The sequence below is a fragment of the Bubalus bubalis genome, chromosome 14 (genome assembly GCF_019923935.1).
Source record: "Bubalus bubalis isolate 160015118507 breed Murrah chromosome 14, NDDB_SH_1, whole genome shotgun sequence".
In the NCBI taxonomy this organism is placed as follows: domain Eukaryota; kingdom Metazoa; phylum Chordata; class Mammalia; order Artiodactyla; family Bovidae; genus Bubalus; species Bubalus bubalis.
This window is the reverse complement of record NC_059170.1, coordinates 9,634,197-9,651,493: the sequence shown is the minus strand read 5'-3', so window position 1 is coordinate 9,651,493 and position 17,297 is coordinate 9,634,197. Positions and strand designations below refer to the sequence as shown.

The 17,297-nt window shown below is 42.7% G+C and overlaps 1 protein-coding gene across 7 annotated transcripts in view; it reads left to right on the top strand.

The window, feature by feature from the left end:
• The window catches only part of LOC102392417 (trophoblast Kunitz domain protein 1), a 30,555-nt gene extending 14,587 nt beyond the window's left edge, over positions 1-15,968 (top strand). For 2 of the 7 annotated variants that reach the window (XM_025263378.3, XM_044927596.2), the window contains 15 exons: positions 719-817; positions 1,339-1,422; positions 2,501-2,572; positions 3,780-3,878; positions 4,375-4,446; positions 5,655-5,726; positions 6,932-7,030; positions 7,522-7,605; positions 8,690-8,761; positions 10,014-10,112; positions 10,615-10,698; positions 12,040-12,111; positions 13,301-13,399; positions 14,746-14,947; positions 15,393-15,968. In XM_025263378.3, the coding sequence (XP_025119163.3) occupies positions 719-817; positions 1,339-1,422; positions 2,501-2,572; positions 3,780-3,878; positions 4,375-4,446; positions 5,655-5,726; positions 6,932-7,030; positions 7,522-7,605; positions 8,690-8,761; positions 10,014-10,112; positions 10,615-10,698; positions 12,040-12,111; positions 13,301-13,399; positions 14,746-14,947; position 15,393 (1,310 nt within the window). In that variant the 3' untranslated portion in view covers positions 15,394-15,968. The remainder of the gene's footprint in view (positions 1-718; positions 818-1,338; positions 1,423-2,500; positions 2,573-3,779; positions 3,879-4,374; positions 4,447-5,654; positions 5,727-6,931; positions 7,031-7,521; positions 7,606-8,689; positions 8,762-10,013; positions 10,113-10,614; positions 10,699-12,039; positions 12,112-13,300; positions 13,400-14,745; positions 14,948-15,392) is intronic. The other 5 variants (XM_044927594.2, XM_044927593.2, XM_045162596.1 and 2 more) reach the window with 5 other exon arrangements.
• Positions 15,969-17,297: the final 1,329 nt, after the last annotated feature.

Sequence of the window (17,297 nt, the reverse complement as noted above, 5' to 3'; positions counted from 1 at the left end):
CTGGGTGGCCTGTTGGGTGTTGGGAATTGGATGGTTGTTGGAAAAACCACATATTTGGTGTCAGGAAAAAACCCAGACTCACCCTCCCCTGTGATTTGATGGCTCAGGTGAGGCTTGGGGAGTGGTGAGTAGTGAAAGTAAAGTCCTGGACCTGGAAACTCTCACCCGTTCTCTGTGTTGTCGAGTTCCTAGCCAGTCAATAGTGTATCAAATGGGTTGTGACATCATTGTATATTGTCTTGACCAAGCATCCCACATGCTTATTCCTGGGGAAGTCATCTGGAGTTTCCTCATCTGAACAGGGGAAACATGTACATTAGTTCTTAGAACAGATCAAGAGTTATGAAAGGAAAGACTTTATTCATGTGTCATGACCTGATTTGTCCATTTTCTAACACAGTGTGTTAAGGGGAAAAAAACATTCTCTACCTACTTGCTGTGGCCAAGTAAAAATATTTCTTTATCAAACAATGTTTTTTCCCCATATTATTAAGAGTAATCAAAAGATCTGAGCTACGTGGGGAGCAGCTGCAGAGAAAGCAAGAAACATAGCCCTTGTGGGGTAGCCTGTGGGAGCAAGGCTGATACAATATAAAGAAAGTCTCCAGGCCCTTTCCCCTGTTGTCTTTTGACTGGTATTATATCATGCATCTGTGTTCCTTTTCTTGTTTCATGGACCATATCTTCTGAAATTCTTGAAATTTACTCTCTTTCATAGGTCAGGTGATGATTTCTGGGATACAGTTTGATAACAGTACTCAAGAGGAAATGCCAACACTCCAGATTGAATACTCAACACTCATTGAGGAGAATGAGGGTTTGTATTTTCTGGACTGCAAGGAAGAGGGAAGGGCACTGATATTCAGATCCATGACCAGTGATCAATGATTCAGTCAAAACGCCTGTTTCTTGAAACCTCAACAGTGCATAAATATTTCATGGTGAATTTAGTGCATGTTACACCAATATGGATTCATGTAAAAAATAAATTTAAATTAAAAAAAATTTCTTTACCTATTTACTTTGGGCCACAAAGAATATTTAGGTGCCAAATAATGAGTATTCTGCTATCATGAAAAATAATTAGGGCAAGCTGGAATGAATGTCTGCAGGGAATGTAAGAAACAACCCTGTGTAGGTTGACTCCTGATACAAAGCTGAGACATTATTAGGAAAGTCTCCAGGCCCATCCCATGTTCTGTTTTGACTATTGCGTATTATCTATGTTTTATCCCTCATTTGTCCACTGTTGACGACTATTTCATTATGCATATTTGATCGTTGTTTTAGTCCATGGACCAGGCCTCCTGCAACTCTTGGATTTATTTTCTTTCCTAGGTGTGGAGACAATCCATAAACAGGGCATTGAGAAGCGTTCAGTACTACCCGTGGTTAAAGGTATCCTCGGCGGCATGCTTAAAGGTTTGTTCTTCCTGTAGCTCTGGGGAGAGGAGAGGGCACTGAGACTGGGAACAGTCCTGACTGGCCCATGAGTCAAACAAATTCCTTTAGTGAAACCGCAAGAAGAATCCACAAATGTGGGGATTCAGAGAGCTTCTGGGCTGTTAAAACAGGGAGGGTGGTGATGTGAACATCTTCCTGAGTTTGGTCGTCAGATTAACTGAGTTAATTGAACAGAGGCGGGTTAATGGAACTTCCCAGTTTTAGACACTTTGCCAAATACTGACAAATGGGCGCACATGGCTGGCTTCTGAACTCAGGACAATTCTGAGACTCAACATGCAGAATGCATGTTACCTCCCCTGATTTCCTCTCCAAATTAAATTGCGTTCTTGCACACCCCATGGGTGTTTGGGGAATTGGATGATGTTTCGAGAGACACCACATATTTGGTGTCAAGGAAACCCAACTCACTCTCCCTTGTGCTTTGGGAGCTCAGGTGAGTGCTGGGCCAGGAGACTAATGAAAGTGGGAAACTGCACCCAGAAGCTGTTACCAATATCAGTGTTTTCAGAGTTCAGGGCAGAATAGGAGAGTATATCAAGTGGGTTGTGACAAGGTGTATCTTGTTCGGACCCTGTCACCCTCAAACCATGTGTCCTCCGGCAAGTCATGTATAGTCCTCATCTGAACAGCAGATAAGTGCTGCCTGAGTTCTGGGAACATATTACGAGTCATAAATATAAACAGCTTATTCACATTTCATGGCTACGTTTGGTCATTTTATGCCAGTAAATCTTCATGAAACAGTTCTGTACCTACTCACTTAGGGCCAGAAAGAACGAATATTTATGGGATAAGTAATAATTATCCCTCTATGTAAAAATTAATCACACAGACCTGGACCACTGAGAACAGCAACTGCCAGGAAAGCATGAAACCCAGGCCTTTTGGTGGGTTCATGGACCAAGGCTTGTAGAATATTAGAAAATTTTCTGTGCCTTTCCTCTGTCTTACATTTTCCTATTGTTTTATTTTTCATATGTGAGCATTGTCCTGGATCATGGTACAATATTCCTGAAATGTTTGTCTTTCCTAGGTGTCAAGATTTTCGGACAGGGAGCCAGTATACTAACAGGATTGGCTGAAATCATCAAGAAAGCACTTAAAGGTTAGGACTTTCTGCTCCTCTGGGGAGAGAGGAGGGCACTGAGCCTGAGGTCAGTCACCACTGGATGACGATTCAATACATATGAGTCTTGAGTGAAACCTCAATACAAATCCATAAATATTGGCTCAGAGAGCTTATCAGGTGGGGCTAAATGGTCATGAGGTGAGGGTGCTCTGCTTAGAAGGGCATGGAGGTTCCATCTAACTCCACTACACCCGTGCCCTACAGATCTCCTCCATTTCAGTGTTTCTGAGTTTTTTCCTGTACATTACTCTGAGAACAGTGAATAAGAGTTTTCCTGAGTTTGTTCACTGGTTTGACTGAGTTTTTGAGCATGGAGGTAGAGTGGAAATTTCAAGCTTCAATCACTTGTTCAGAAATTTGATAACTCAAGAACACTTGGCTGGCATCAGAAGTCTGGGCAGTCTCGATACCTCAACCTGTGGAATCGGCACTAACTCCACAGATATGGTATCCAAGGTCAATGGACACTGGGCAGCCTGTTGGGTGTTGGGAATTGGATGGTTGTTGGACAAACCGCATATTTGGTGTCAGGAAAAAACCCAGACTCACCCTCCCCTGTGATTTGATGGCTCAGGTGAGGATTGGGGAGTGGTGAGTAGTAAAAGTAATCCCCTGGACCTGGAAACGCTCACCCGTTCACTGTATTGTCGAGTTCTTAGCCAATCAATAGTGTATCATATGGGTTGTGACATCATCGTATAATGTCTTGACCAGGCAACCCACATGCTTATTCCTGGGGAAGTCATCTGGAGTTTCCTCATCTGAACAGGGGAAACATGTTACATTAGTTCTTAGAACAGATGAAGAGTTATGAACGGATAGACTTTATTCATGTGTCATGACCTGATTTGTCTATTTTCCAACACAGTGTGTTAAGGGGAAAAAGTGATTTTCTACCTACTTGCTGTGGCCAAGTAAAAGTATTTCTTTATCAAACAATGTTTATTCCCATGTTATTAAGAGTTATGAAAAGATCCGAGCCACAGGGAAACAGCTGCTGGGGAAGCAAGAAACACGTCCCTTGTGGGGTAGCCTGTGGGAGCAAGGCTGATAAAATATTAGGAGAATCTCTATGCCCTTTCCCCTGTTGTCTTTTGACTGGTATTATATTATGCATCTGTGTTCCTTTTCTTGTTTCACAGACCATGTCTTCTTAACTCTTGAAATCTACTCTCTTTCATAGGTCAGGTGATGATTTCCGGGATACAGTTTGATAACAGTACTCGAGAGGAATTGCCAACACTCGAGATTGAATACGCAACACTCAGTGAAGAGATCACAGGTTTGTATTTTCTGGACCTCGGGGAAGAGGGAAGCTCACTGAGATTCAGATCCATGACCAGTGACCAATGATTCAGTCAATACGTGTCTTTTGTGAATCCTCAATAGTGCATAAATATTTCATGGTGAATTTAGTGCATGTTCCGCCAATATGTATTCATCCAAAAAATGTCTTTACCTACTTACTCTGGGCACAAAGAATATTTGGGTTAAAATAATGATTATTCCCCTATCATGAAAAATAATTAGAGCAAGATGAGATGTTCTGCAGGGAATGTAAGAAGAGCCCTGTGTAGGTTGACTCCTGAACCAAAGCTGAGACATTATTAAGAATGTCTCCAGGCCCATTCTCACGTTCTCTTTCAACTATTGTGTATTATCCATAGTTGTTCCCTCATTTGTCCACTCTTGACGACTATTTTATTATATATATTTGATCATTGTTTTAGTTCATGGACCAGGCCTCCTGCAACTCTTGGATTTACTGTCTTTCCTAGGTGTGGAGACAATCCATAAACAGGGCATTGAGAAGCGTTCAGTTAAAGGTATCCTCAGCAGAGTGCTTAAAGGTTTGTTCTTCCTGTAGCTCTGGGGAGAGGAGAGGGCACTGAGACTGGGAACAGTCCTCAGTGGCCTATGATTCAATTAAAATTCCTGTTTAGTGAAACTGCAAGAAGAATTCACAAATGTGGGGCATTCAGAGAGCTTGTGGGCTGTTAAAACAGGGAGGGTGGTGATATGAGGGTTCTGTGTTCTCTAGGACATGGAGGCTCCCCACAACTCCACTTCCACTTTGCTTTGCACATCTACTTATTGTGGTGTGTCTAGAATTATCCTTAATAACAAGGTGCGATCCCTATGTTAGTGGTTGTCCTGAGTTTGGTCATCAGATTAACTGAGTTTTTGAACACGGAGGTGGGGTAACAGAACTTCCCGGTTTTAGACACTTTGCCAAATACTGACAAATGGGTGCACATGGTTGGCTCCTGAATTCGGAACGATTCTGAGACTCAACATGCAGAATGCATGTTACCTCCCCCAATTTCCTCTCTGAATTAAATTGCGTTGTTGCACACCCCATGGGTGTTTGGGTAACTGGATATTATTTCAAGAGACACCACATATCTGGTGTCAAGGAAACCCAACTCACTCTCCCTTGTGCTTTGGGAGCTCAGGTGAGTGCTGGGCCAGGGGAGTAACGAAAGTGGGACACTGCCCCCAGAAGCTGTCACCAGTTACTGGTATTTTCAGAGTTCCAGGCAGAATAGGAAAGTATATCAAGTTGGTTGTGACAGGGTGTATCTTGTCCAGACCCTGTCACCCTCAAACCATGTGTCTTCCGCCAAGTCATGTATAGTCCTCATGTGATCAGCAGATAAGTGCTGCATGCGTTCTGGGAACATATTACGAGTCATAAATATAAAGAACTTATTCACATTTCATGGTCATGTTTAGTCATTTTACACCAGGAAATGTTCCTGAAACAGTTCTCTACCTACTTACTTGAAGCCAGAAAGAATGAATATTTATGGGACAAGTAATGATTATCTCTGTATTTAAAAATTAATCACACAAACCTGGACCACTGAGACAACAACTGCCAGGAAAGCATGAAACCCAGGCCTTGTGTGGTTGGTTCATGGACCAAGGCTTGTAGAATATTAGAAAATTTTCTGTGCCTTTCCTCTGTCTTACATTTTCCTATCGTTTTATTTTTCATAAGTGAACATTGTCCTGGATCATGGTACAATATTCCTGAAACGTTTGTCTTTTCTAGGTGTCAAGATTTTCGGAAAGGGAGCCAGTATACTAACAAGATTGGCTGAAATCATCAAGAAAGCACTTAAAGGTTAGGACTTTCTGCTCCTCTGGGGAGAGAGGAGGGCACTGAGCCTGAGGTCAGTCACCACTGGCTGACAATTCAATACATACACCTCTTGAGTGAAACCTCAATACAAATCCATAAATATTGGCTCAGAGAGCTTATCAGGTGGGGCTAAATGGTCATGAGTTGAGGGTGCTCTACTCAGAAGGTCATGGAGGCCAATCCAACTCCACTACACCTGCGCCCTACAGATCTCCTCCATTTCAGTGTTTCTGAGTTTTTTCCTGTACGTTACTCTGAGAACAGTGAATAAGAGTTTTCCTAAGTTTGTTCACTGGTTTGATTGAGCTTTGAGCATGGAGGTAGAGAGGAAATTTCGAGTTTCAGTCACTTGTTCAGAAACATGATAACTTGAGAACAAATGGCTGGCACTGAAGTCTGGGCTTCTCCATACCTCAACTTGTGGCATCAGCACTAACTCCACAGATATGGTATCCAAGGTCAATGGACACTGGGTGGCCCGTTCGGTGTTGGGAATTGGATGGTAGTTGGAAAAACCACATATTTGGTGTCAGGAAAAAGCCCAGACTCACCCTCCCCTGTGATTTGATGGCTCAGGTGAGGATTGGGGAGTGGTGAGTAGTAAAAGTAATCCCCTGGACCTGGAAACTCTCACCCGTTCTCTGTATTATCAAGTTCCTAGCCAATCAATAGTGTATCATATGGCTTGTGACATCATCGTATATTGTCTTGACCAGGCAACCCACATGCTTATTCCTGGGGAAATCATCTGGAGTTTCCTCATCTGAACAGGGGAAACATGTTACATTAGTTCTTAGAACAGATGAAGAGTTACGAAAGGAAAGACTTTATTCATGTGTCATGACCTGATTTGTCTATTTTCCAACACAGTTTGTTAACCTGAAAAAATCATTCTCTACATACTTTCTGTGGCCAAGTAAAAATATTTCTTTATCAAACAATGTTTATTCCCATATTATTAAGGGTAATGAAAAGATCCGAGCCACGAGGGGAGCAGTTGCAAGGGAAAGCAAGAAACACAGCCCTTGTGGGTAGCCTGAGGGAGCAAGGCTGATACAATATTAGGAAAGTCTCCAGGCCCTTTCCCCTGTTGTCTTTTGACTGGTATTATATTATGCATCTGTGTTCCTTTTCTTGTTTCATGGACCATATCTTCTGAAAGTCTTGAAATTTACTCTCTTTCATAGGTCAGGTGATGATTTCTGGGATACAGTTTGATAACAATATGCAAGAAGAAATGCCAACACTCCAGGTTGAATACTCAACACTCATTGAGGAGAATAAAGGTTTGTATTTTCTGGACCTTGGGGAAGAGGGATGGGCACTGAGATCAGATCCATGATCAATGATTTAGTCAATACACCTATTTCGTGCAATCTCAACAGTGCATAAATATTTCATGGTGAATTAGTGCATGTTCCGCCAATATGCATTCATCAAAAAAAATTCTTTACCTACTTACTTTGTGCCACAAAGAATATTTGGGTGTCAAATAATGAGTCTTCTGCTATCACGAGAAATAATTAAGGCAAGGTGGGATGAATGTTCTGCAGGGAATATAAGAAAGAGCCCTGTGTAGGTTGACTTCTGAACCAAAGCTGAGACATTATTAGGAAAGTCTCCAGGCCCATTCCCATGTTCTGTTTTGACTATTGCGTATTACCTATATTTTTTTCCCTCATTTGTACTGTTGATGACTATTTTTATCCATATTTGATCATTGTTTTAGTTCATGGACCAGGCCTCCTGCAACTCTTGGATTTACTGTCTTTCCTAGGTGTGGAGACTAGCCATAAACAGAGACTTGAGAAGCGTGCAGTACTACCTGTGGTTAAAGGTATCCTTGGCGGCGTGCTTAAAGGTTGGTGTTCTTCCTGTAGCTCTGGGGAGAGGAGAGGGACTGAAACTGGGAACAGTCCTCACTGGCTCATGAGTCAATTAAAATTCCTGTTTAGTGAAACCGCAAGAAGAATCCACAAATGTGGGGATTCAGAGAGCTTTTGGGCTGTTAAAACAGGGAGGATGGTGATGTGAGTGTCTTCCTGAGTTTGGTCATGAGATTAACTGAGTTATTGAACATGGAGGTGTGCTAATGGAGCTTCCCAGTTTTAGACACTTTGACAAATAATGACGAATGGGCGCAGATGGCTGGCCCCTGAACTCGGGACAATTCTGAGACTCAACATGCTGAATACATGTTACCTCCCCTGATTTCCTCTCCAAATTAAATTGTGTTCTTGCACACCCCATGGGTGTTTGGGTAACTGGATATTGTTTTGAGAGACACCACATATTTGGTGTCAAGGAAACCCAACTCACTCTCCCTTGTGCTTTGGGAGCTCAGGTGAGTGCTGGGCCAGGAAATTAATGAAAGTGGGACACTGCACCCAGAAGCTGTCACCAGTTATCGGTATTTTCAGAGTTCCAGGCAGAATAGGAGAGTATATCAAGTTGGTTGTGACAGGGTGTATCTTGTTTGGATCCTGTCACCCTCAAACCATGTGTCCTCCAGCAAGTCATGTATAGTCCTCACCTGAACAGCTAATAAGTGCTGCATGAGTTCTGGGAAAATACTACGAGTCATAAATATAAACAGCTTATTCACATTTCATGGCCATGTTTGGTCATTTTATGCCAGTAAATCTTCATGAAACAGTTCTGTACCTACTCACTTAGGGCCAGAAAGAACGAATATTTATGGGATAAGTAATAATTATCCCTCTATGTAAAAATTAATCACACAGACCTGGACCACTGAGAACAGCAACTGCCAGGAAAGCATGAAACCCAGGCCTTTTGGTGGGTTCATGGACCAAGGCTTGTAGAATATTAGAAAATTTTCTGTGCCTTTCCTCTGTCTTACATTTTCCTATTGTTTTATTTTTCATATGTGAGCATTGTCCTGGATCATGGTACAATATTCCTGAAATGTTTGTCTTTCCTAGGTGTCAAGATTTTCAGACAGGGAGCCAGTATACTAACAGGATTGGCTGAAATCATCAAGAAAGCACTTAAAGGTTAGGACTTTCTGCTCCTCTGGGGAGAGAGGAGGGCACTGAGCCTGAGGTCAGTCACCACTGGATGACGATTCAATACATATGAGTCTTGAGTGAAACCTCAATACAAATCCATAAATATTGGCTCAGAGAGCTTATCAGGTGGGGCTAAACAGTCATGAGGTGATGATGCTCTGCTCAGGAAGGCATGGAGGCTCCATCCAACTCTACTACACTCATGTCCTAAAGATCTCCTCCATTTCACAGTTTCTGATTTTTTTTTCCTGTACCTTACTCTCAGAACAGGGATTCAGAGTTTTCCTGAGTTTGTTTACTAGTTTGATTGAGTTTTTGAGGATGGAGGTAGAGTGGAAATTTCAATTTTCAGTCACTTGTTCAGAAACATGATAACTCGAGAACACATGGCTGGCATCTATAGTCAGGGCAGTCTTGATACCTGAACCTGCGGCATCAGCCCTGACTCCACAGACACAGTATCAGAAATCAAAGGACAGTGGGTGGCCCGTTGGGTGTTGGGAATTGGATGGTTGGTGGAAAGACCACGCATTTGGTGTCAGGAGAAATAGACTCACCCAGACTCAGCCTCCCTTGTGATGTGAGGGTTCAGGTGAGTCTTGGGAGAGGTGTGTAGTGATAGTAAGACCCTGGACCTGGAAACTCTCACCAGTTCTCTGTATTGTTGAGTTCCTAGCCAATATATAGCGTATGAAATTAGTTGCGACGTGATAGTATATTGTCCTGACCAGGCCACCCACATGCTTCTGTCCTGACCAAGTCATCTGCCGTTTCCTCATCCGAACAAGGGAAACATTAGTTTTGGAACAGGATTCCAAAAGAATGGAACAGGGCTACATTAGCTCTTAGAACAGATGACGAGTTATGAATAGAAAGACTTTATTCACGTGTAAAGAACAGATTTGTCCATTTTCCAACATGACGTGTTATTGTGAAAAAACATTCTCTACCTGCATGCCTTGGCCAGGTAAAATATTTCTTTATCAAATAATGTTCATTCCTGTATTAAGAGTAATCAAAAGATGTTGAGCCATGTAGGAGGGCAACTGCAGGGAAAGCAAGAAGCTCAGCCCTTGTAGGGTAGCCTGTGGGAGCAAGGCTGATACAGTGTAATGAAACTGACCAGGCCCTTACCCTTGTTGTCTTTTGATTGTTATTATCTCATTTATGCTTGATCCTTTTCCTATTTCCATTACCAAGGCCTTCTGAAACTCTTGAAATTTACTCTCTTTCATAGGTCAGGTGATGATTTCCGGAATACAATTCGACAACCATACACAAGAGGAATTGCCAACACTCCAGATTGAATACTCAACACTCAGTGAGGAGAATAAAGGTTTGTATTTTCTGGACCTTGTGGAAGAGGGAAGGGTACTGATTCAGAACAATGACCAATTACCAATGAGTCAATCAATAAACCTATATCTTGAGACCTCAACATTGCATAAATGTTTCATGGCGAGTTTTGTGCATGTTCCACCAAGATGTATAATTCTCAGAAAATTTCTTTACCTTCTTAGTTTGGGCAAGGAAAAATATTTAGGTGTCAAATAAGGAGTATTCTGCTATCATGAAAAGAAATTAGAAAAACCTGGTATGAGTGTTCTGCAGGGAATGTGTGAAACAGTCCTCTGTAGGTTGACTCTTGATATCAAAGCTGAGACATTATTAGGAAAGTCTCCAGTCCCTTTCCCATGTCCTGTTTTGACAGCTGTTTATTATCCATATTTGTTCCCTCCTTCGTCCACTCTTCACTACCATTTTATTATGAATATTTGATCCTTGTTTTAGTTCATGGACCAGGCCTCCTGAAATCTGGAATTTTCTGTCTTTCATAGGTGTGGAGACAAGCCAGAAGCGGGTACTTGAGAAGCGTTCAGTAGTACATGTGGTCAAAAGTATCCTTGGCGGTGTGATTAAAGGTTTGATCTTCTTGTATTTCTGGGGAGAGGAGAGGGCCCTGATTTTGGAAACAGTAACCACTGGCCAATGATTCAATCAAAATACCTGTTGAATGAAACCTGAAGAAGAATCCATAGAAGTTGGCATTCGGAAAGCTTTTGGGCTGTTAAATTAGTGAGGTTGGTTATATGAGGGTCCTGTGTACTCTAGGACATTGAGTCTCCCCACAACTCCACTTCCACTTTGCCTTGCACATCTCACTCATTTTGGTGTGTCTAGATTTATCCTTAATATTACTGTGAGATCCACATGTGAGTTGTCTTCCTGAGGTTGGTCATCAGATTAACTGAATTACTGAACATGGATGTGAAGTAATGGAACTTCCCAGTTTTAGACACTTAGTCAAATCATGAGGGATGTGCCCACATGGTTGGCATCTGAAGTGAGGACAGTTCTGAGACCTCAACATGAAGAATGTATATTAACTCCCCCGATTTCCTATCCAAATTAAATTGCCTTGTTGCACACCCAGTGGGTGTTTGGGGAATTGGATGTTGTTTCTAGAGACACCACATATTTGGTGTCAAGGAAACCCAACTCACTCTCCCTTGTGTCTTGGGGCTCAGGTGATTGCTGGGCCAGGGGAGTAATGAAAGTGGGACACTGCACCCAGAAGCTGTTACCAGTTGTTGGTATTTTCAAAGTTCCAGGCAGAATAGGATAGTGTATCAAGTGGGTTGTGACAAGGTGTATCTTGTTCGGACCCTGTCACCCTCATGCCATGTGTCCTCTGGCAAGTCATCCATAGTCCTCATCTGAACAGCAGATAAGTGCTGCATGAATTCTTTGAACATGAAGTAAAGTTTCTTCAGTCATGTCCGACTCTTTGCGACCCATGGACTATATCCTGCTAGGTTCCTCTGTCCATGGGATTTTCAAGGCAAGAATCCTGGAGTGGGTTGCCATTTCCTTCTCCACTGAATGTATTATCAGTCATAAATATAAGCAGTTTATTCACATTTCATGGCCATGTTTGGTCATTTTCCACAAGGATATGTTCATGAAATATTTCTCTACCTACTTACTTGGGGCCAAAAGAAAGAATATTTATGGGTCAAATAATGATTATCCCTCTATTTAAAAATTAATCACATGGACCCTGACCACTCAGAAATGGAACTGCTGGGAAAGGATGAAAACCAGCCCTTGGCTCATGGGACCAAGGCTTGAACAATATTAGCAAATTGTCCAGGCCTTTTGTTTTCTCCGCTTTTTCCTATGATTTTATTTTTCATATTTGAATGTTGTCCTTGTTCATGGTCCAATAGTTGTGAAAATTTTGAAATGTTTGTCTTTCTTAGGTACCAAGATTTTCGGAAAGGGAGCCAGTATACTAACAGGATTGGCTGAAATAGTCAAGAAAGCACTTAAAGGTTAGAACTTTCTTCACCTCTGAGGAGAGAGAGGGCACTGAGACTGAGGTCAGTCACCACTGGCTGATGATTCAACACATATGCCTATTGAGTGAAACCTCAATACAAATCCATAAATATTGGCTCAGAGAGCTTATGACATGGGAAGAAATCGTCATGAGGTGAGGGTGCTCTGCTCAGGAAGACATGGAGGCTCCGTCCACCTCCACTCCTCCCATGTCCAAAGGATCTCCTCCATTTCATGGTTTCTGAGTTATTTCCTGTACGTTAGTCCGAGAACAGTGGTTAAGAGTTTTCCTGGGTTTGGTCGCTGGTTTGATGGACTTTTTGAGCATGGAGGTGGAGTCATGGAAATTTCGAGTTTCAGTCACTTGGTCAGAAGCATGATAACTCGAGAACACTTAACGCCCTGACCTCAGATGGCTGACACCTGAGGTCAGGGCATTCTTGATACCTCAACCTGTGGCATGGGCCCTGACTCCACAGATATGATATCAGAAGTCAGTGGACAATGGGAGGCCTGTGCTGGGAATTGGATGGTTGGTGGAAAAACCATGTATTTGGTGTCAGAAAAAATAGACTCAGCCAGGCTCACCCTCCCCTGTGATGTGAGGGCTCAGGTGAGGCTTGGGGAAAGGTGAGTAGTGAAAGTAAGACCCTGGACCTGGAAACACTCACTGGTCATTTGTATTGTTGAGTTCCTAGCCAATCAATAGTGTATCAAATGTGATGTGACATGACAGTATCTTGTCCTGACCAGGCCAGCCACATGCTTGTTTCCTGGGGCAAATCATCAACATGAGGAAACATGTTACATTAGTTCTTAGAAGAGATGATGAGTTATGAATAGAAAGACTTTATTCACATGTCATGAACAGATTTGTCCATTTTCCATCAGAGTGTTTTAATCTGAAAAAAATATTGTCTACCTACATAGTTTGGCCAAGTAAAAGTATTTCTCTATCAAATAATGTTTATTCCTGTGTTAAGAGTAATCAAAAGATGTCAAACCACGGAGGAGGGCAAGTGCAGGGATGCCTGTGGGAGCAAGGCTGATAAAATATAATGAAAGTCTCCAGTCCCCTTCCCTTGTTGTCTTTTGACTGGTATTATCTTATCCATGTTTGATCCTTTTCCTGTTTCACGGACCAGGCCTCCTGAAATTCTTGAAATTTACTCTCCTTCATAGGTCAGGTGATGATTTCCAGAATACAGTTCGATAACCATACGCAAGAGGAATTGCCAACACTCAATATGGAATACTCAGCACTCAATGAGGAGAATAAAGGTTTGTAGTGTCTGCACCACCCACTCCAGTGTTCTTGCCTGGAGAATCCCAGGGACGGGGGAGCCTGATGAGCTGCCATCTATGGGGTTGCACAGAGTCGGACATGACTGAAGCGATTTAGCAGCAGCAGCAGTGTCTGCACCTCGGGGAAGAGGGAAGGGCACTGAGATTCAGATCAATGACCAATGATTCCTTCCATAAGCCTTTTTATTGAAACCTGAACAGCATAAGTATTTGGGTTCAGAGAGTTTTCTGGGTGGTCAATACCATTGTGAGGTGCTGTACTAATTGGGGAATGGAGGCTCCACACACCTCCACTGCCCCTTGGCCCTACTCCTCTCCTCAATTTCACTGTGATGTTTCATGTATATTCATCTGGGAACAGTAGGTAATTGTTGTCCAAAGTTTAGTCATCATTAACACTCAGTTATTGAACATGGAGTTGGGATCATGGACCTCTCCATTTTAACCATTTGGCCATAAGCAAAACTAAGTGGGGACCACGTTGCTTGCACTAAAGTGAGGACAATCTTGGGTGCTTAACCTGTGGGAGTAACTGTATAGATTTCATACCAGACATCAATTGACTGGGGGACACCCAGTGGGTGTCTGGAGAATTGCTTAGTGTTGGTAGAGACACCACATATTTGTGATAGGATAAATCCAGGCTCAATCTGCCCTTTGATTTGGGGGCTTAGGTTACCTTATGTACAAGGAAGTAGTGAAAGTAGATCGCCAGCTCCAGAAACTCTTACAAGTAAACTGTGTTTCCTGAATTCCTGGTAGAATCATATATTATATCAGATGCGTTGTGACACCATAGTAACTTGTCCTGACTCTACCATCCACATACTCTGTTTCATGGGAAAAGTTATCTTCAATTTCCTCATCTGAAGAGGGGAAATATATTACATACATCCTTTGAACAGAGTTCCAGTCATGAATATAAAGAATTTATGCCCTGCCTCCTTAGTGTCTACAGCGTTTGAAAGTTTAGTTTCCTGACAAGGAACTGAACCTAGGACTACTTAATTGGAATACAGATTCTTAACCACTGGATCACCTTGGAAGTCTTATAGATGTTCTTCAGCTTATCAAAGGCATTATACCTATCTTTCTTAGAAGACTTCATGAGGAGATATACATTTGTACATGATTACTATATCATGTCATCCCTAGCAACATTCATATTCTGTCCCAGAAGGGGTGTTTCCAAATGGGCATTTCAATTTGACCACACTCCACAACCCTAACATTCTCTCTTGCAAACAAACCGGTGATTCTAGTTGTTGTCCTTGTACGGAGCAGTGATGACCATCCTCATAACTGAGCCATTGCCCCTCTAGTTTCCCCAGCTTTTATGCCTGCTTTCTGCATGGAGCCTAAATTTGTGGGTGTCTGCAAGGCCTCGATGACCAGGTACTTCTACAATGCCCAGACCGGGCACTGTGAGCTGTTTGTATATAGCGGTTGCGGAGGAAACGAAAACAACTTCCCAACATTGGAGGAGTGCATGAAGACCTGCTATCCAAAGGCACAGTCCCTGTGGTAAGACGGGGGCCAGGGCACAGGAGGAGGGAAAGGGCTGGGGAAATGGGTGGAGCTCAGGGGACCACACACCATTCACCCTGCACGGTGTCTTCCTTCTCGCTGCTGCCAGGAGAAGAGGCTGCAGTGTCCTGTGAAACCCACACTGAGCGAGTTCTCCAGGGAGAGAATGGCAGAAGGTCAACCCCAGATACCTCTTTGTGATCATCTGAGCCTGATCACATGCTCCTCTTTCTCATTTGGGTACACTGACTCAGCCACCCTCCAGGGGCAGGTCTGCAGTGCTCCTGAGTGCCTCACCTAGGCTTGGAAAATTCACTTCCTTTTTGTTCGCGATTCGGGAATGTGGTTCCATATTGTTTTGAAAATATGGGATCTATTAAGTTGGCCATTGTCGAGGTCTGGGGCTACACTGATGGCTCAACAAGCTCCTTTCTTTCTGCAGAGGACATGCGAAGAGGAGTCCCGAAACTCTGATGTCCGAGGAGGACTCCTGCAGGGTGGGCTGTGTCTGCATCTGAACCTCTTCAGTCTCCTCGCAGTCCTTCTCTCCCTACCCTCCTCAGCAGAGCGTGCCTATTTCCTTTCCTCTACTGGTCAACATGTCTAATTCTGTTCTATCCAGGTGGCTGTCATCACAGTGAGAGCATGTCTTCCTTTTACCCCTAGCACTTCACACAGTTCCTGACACCAAAGAGGCTGTTTATAATTATTTGAGTAAGGAAGGAGTAAGGTAGGAACACATTCCTCATGACATTAACTCAGAGCCTGCAGTGTAACACAGGATTTTTGTTTTCACCCCCATCCTCATGGCATCCTCACCTTCATCCCTGTCCCCACCATCACTGCTCTCCTTGTGGGTGTCCAAGATGGTATTTCCAGCATCCAGTTCTGAGCATCAGTCATGAGAGAAGAGTTTCATTTAAAAATGTTTCTTGATCATACAATGATTTGCAATTTTCATTTCTGTAGCCTCAAGCACTATGGGTTATATTTTAATAAATGCACATTCAAAATTAAACTGACTGGAGTGGAGTCTGTTGTTTGTAACTACAAACCTCAACCAATGGGGTCCATGGAAATGGTGGTCCTTTTCACTGTTCTGCAGACAGTGAGCATCTCCCCTTTCCCTTTCCACAGACTGTGCCCTACTGGGTATAGGAAGCAAACTCATTAAACGACTTCTTAATAGCTGCACAAGTTACACAGAATCCTGGGAGATACACATGTCAACATGACAGCTTTTCTTCCTTACTTCTAAGTTCAGTCAAACTGGGGGGCAGGTTGTCCTTCTGACTTTCAGAAAGAGAATGGGCATGAGGTTCAGTTGTCCACTTTTCTAAGAAATCTGATTCCTTGAGGTCACATGTGGGGAAGGGGCTTCTAACTTCAGGTAAAGAAAGGGCAACTACCGTTTAGTATCCCTGGCTCTGTGTTAGCATTTTGCCTGCATTTTCCTATTCATCATGCTAAGAATCCTTCAAGGGAGGAGATGGAGACATAGAGATGGCACTCAGCTGCTGTATTCATTTCCTAATGTGGCAGGGAATCCCACTCTCCCAAGCAGAGGGTCTTTGATGATGCTTTCTTGCTCAGCATCTTGGAAGATTTAGAATGGAGGCAACTTTGGAAACAGACAATATGTTTCACTATGTCACAGAGAACAGAGCAAGTATTAGTATTAGTGTTTGAATAAAGGAGAACACACAGGGTGTTGGTGCTCTTTTTCATATCTTTCCAGTCCTGGGAAAATTGTCAACATCTCTGAGCTTTGCTTTCTTTATAAAAATAAGGAGAAGGCTTGTACTTGTCAATGTTTCTAACCAGAGAACACAAAAATACTCACATTTCTAGTTGAACTTGTTGGGTTTATTACTCACTGCACCAAGGAAGTAGTATTATCTTGGAAAACAATAGTCAGTCCTCTTCAGACAATTTTAAAAAGAACTTATAAGATGTGGGCTTCTGAGTTGAATTTGGGGAAGATTTCAGATAGCTGGCTTTGTCTGGATGGATGATATTTAGGAAGTGTGATAGTTCTCTGAGTATCTTAATCTTAACTCTAAGAGTCGAAGACTAGATAGGGGTTAGAGTTGTACTTGGCCTAAAACTAACAGTCACTCAAGACAGGAAGGTGTTTGGTTGTATTGATGGTTTGCATAATGTTTCCTTTGCTCAGTGCTCAAACATGATTATCCAGTGTCCTATTTTTGTGTAGATCTTTCACCAACCCAGAATGGTCTCACTGATGTGGAGGCATTGTAAAATGTTTATGCTGAGCAGGAGAACAGAAGGGCCATTGTGGTAGCAGCTCAGGTCTTGGAACTCAGAGGTTGCTTTTCTCTTTCTC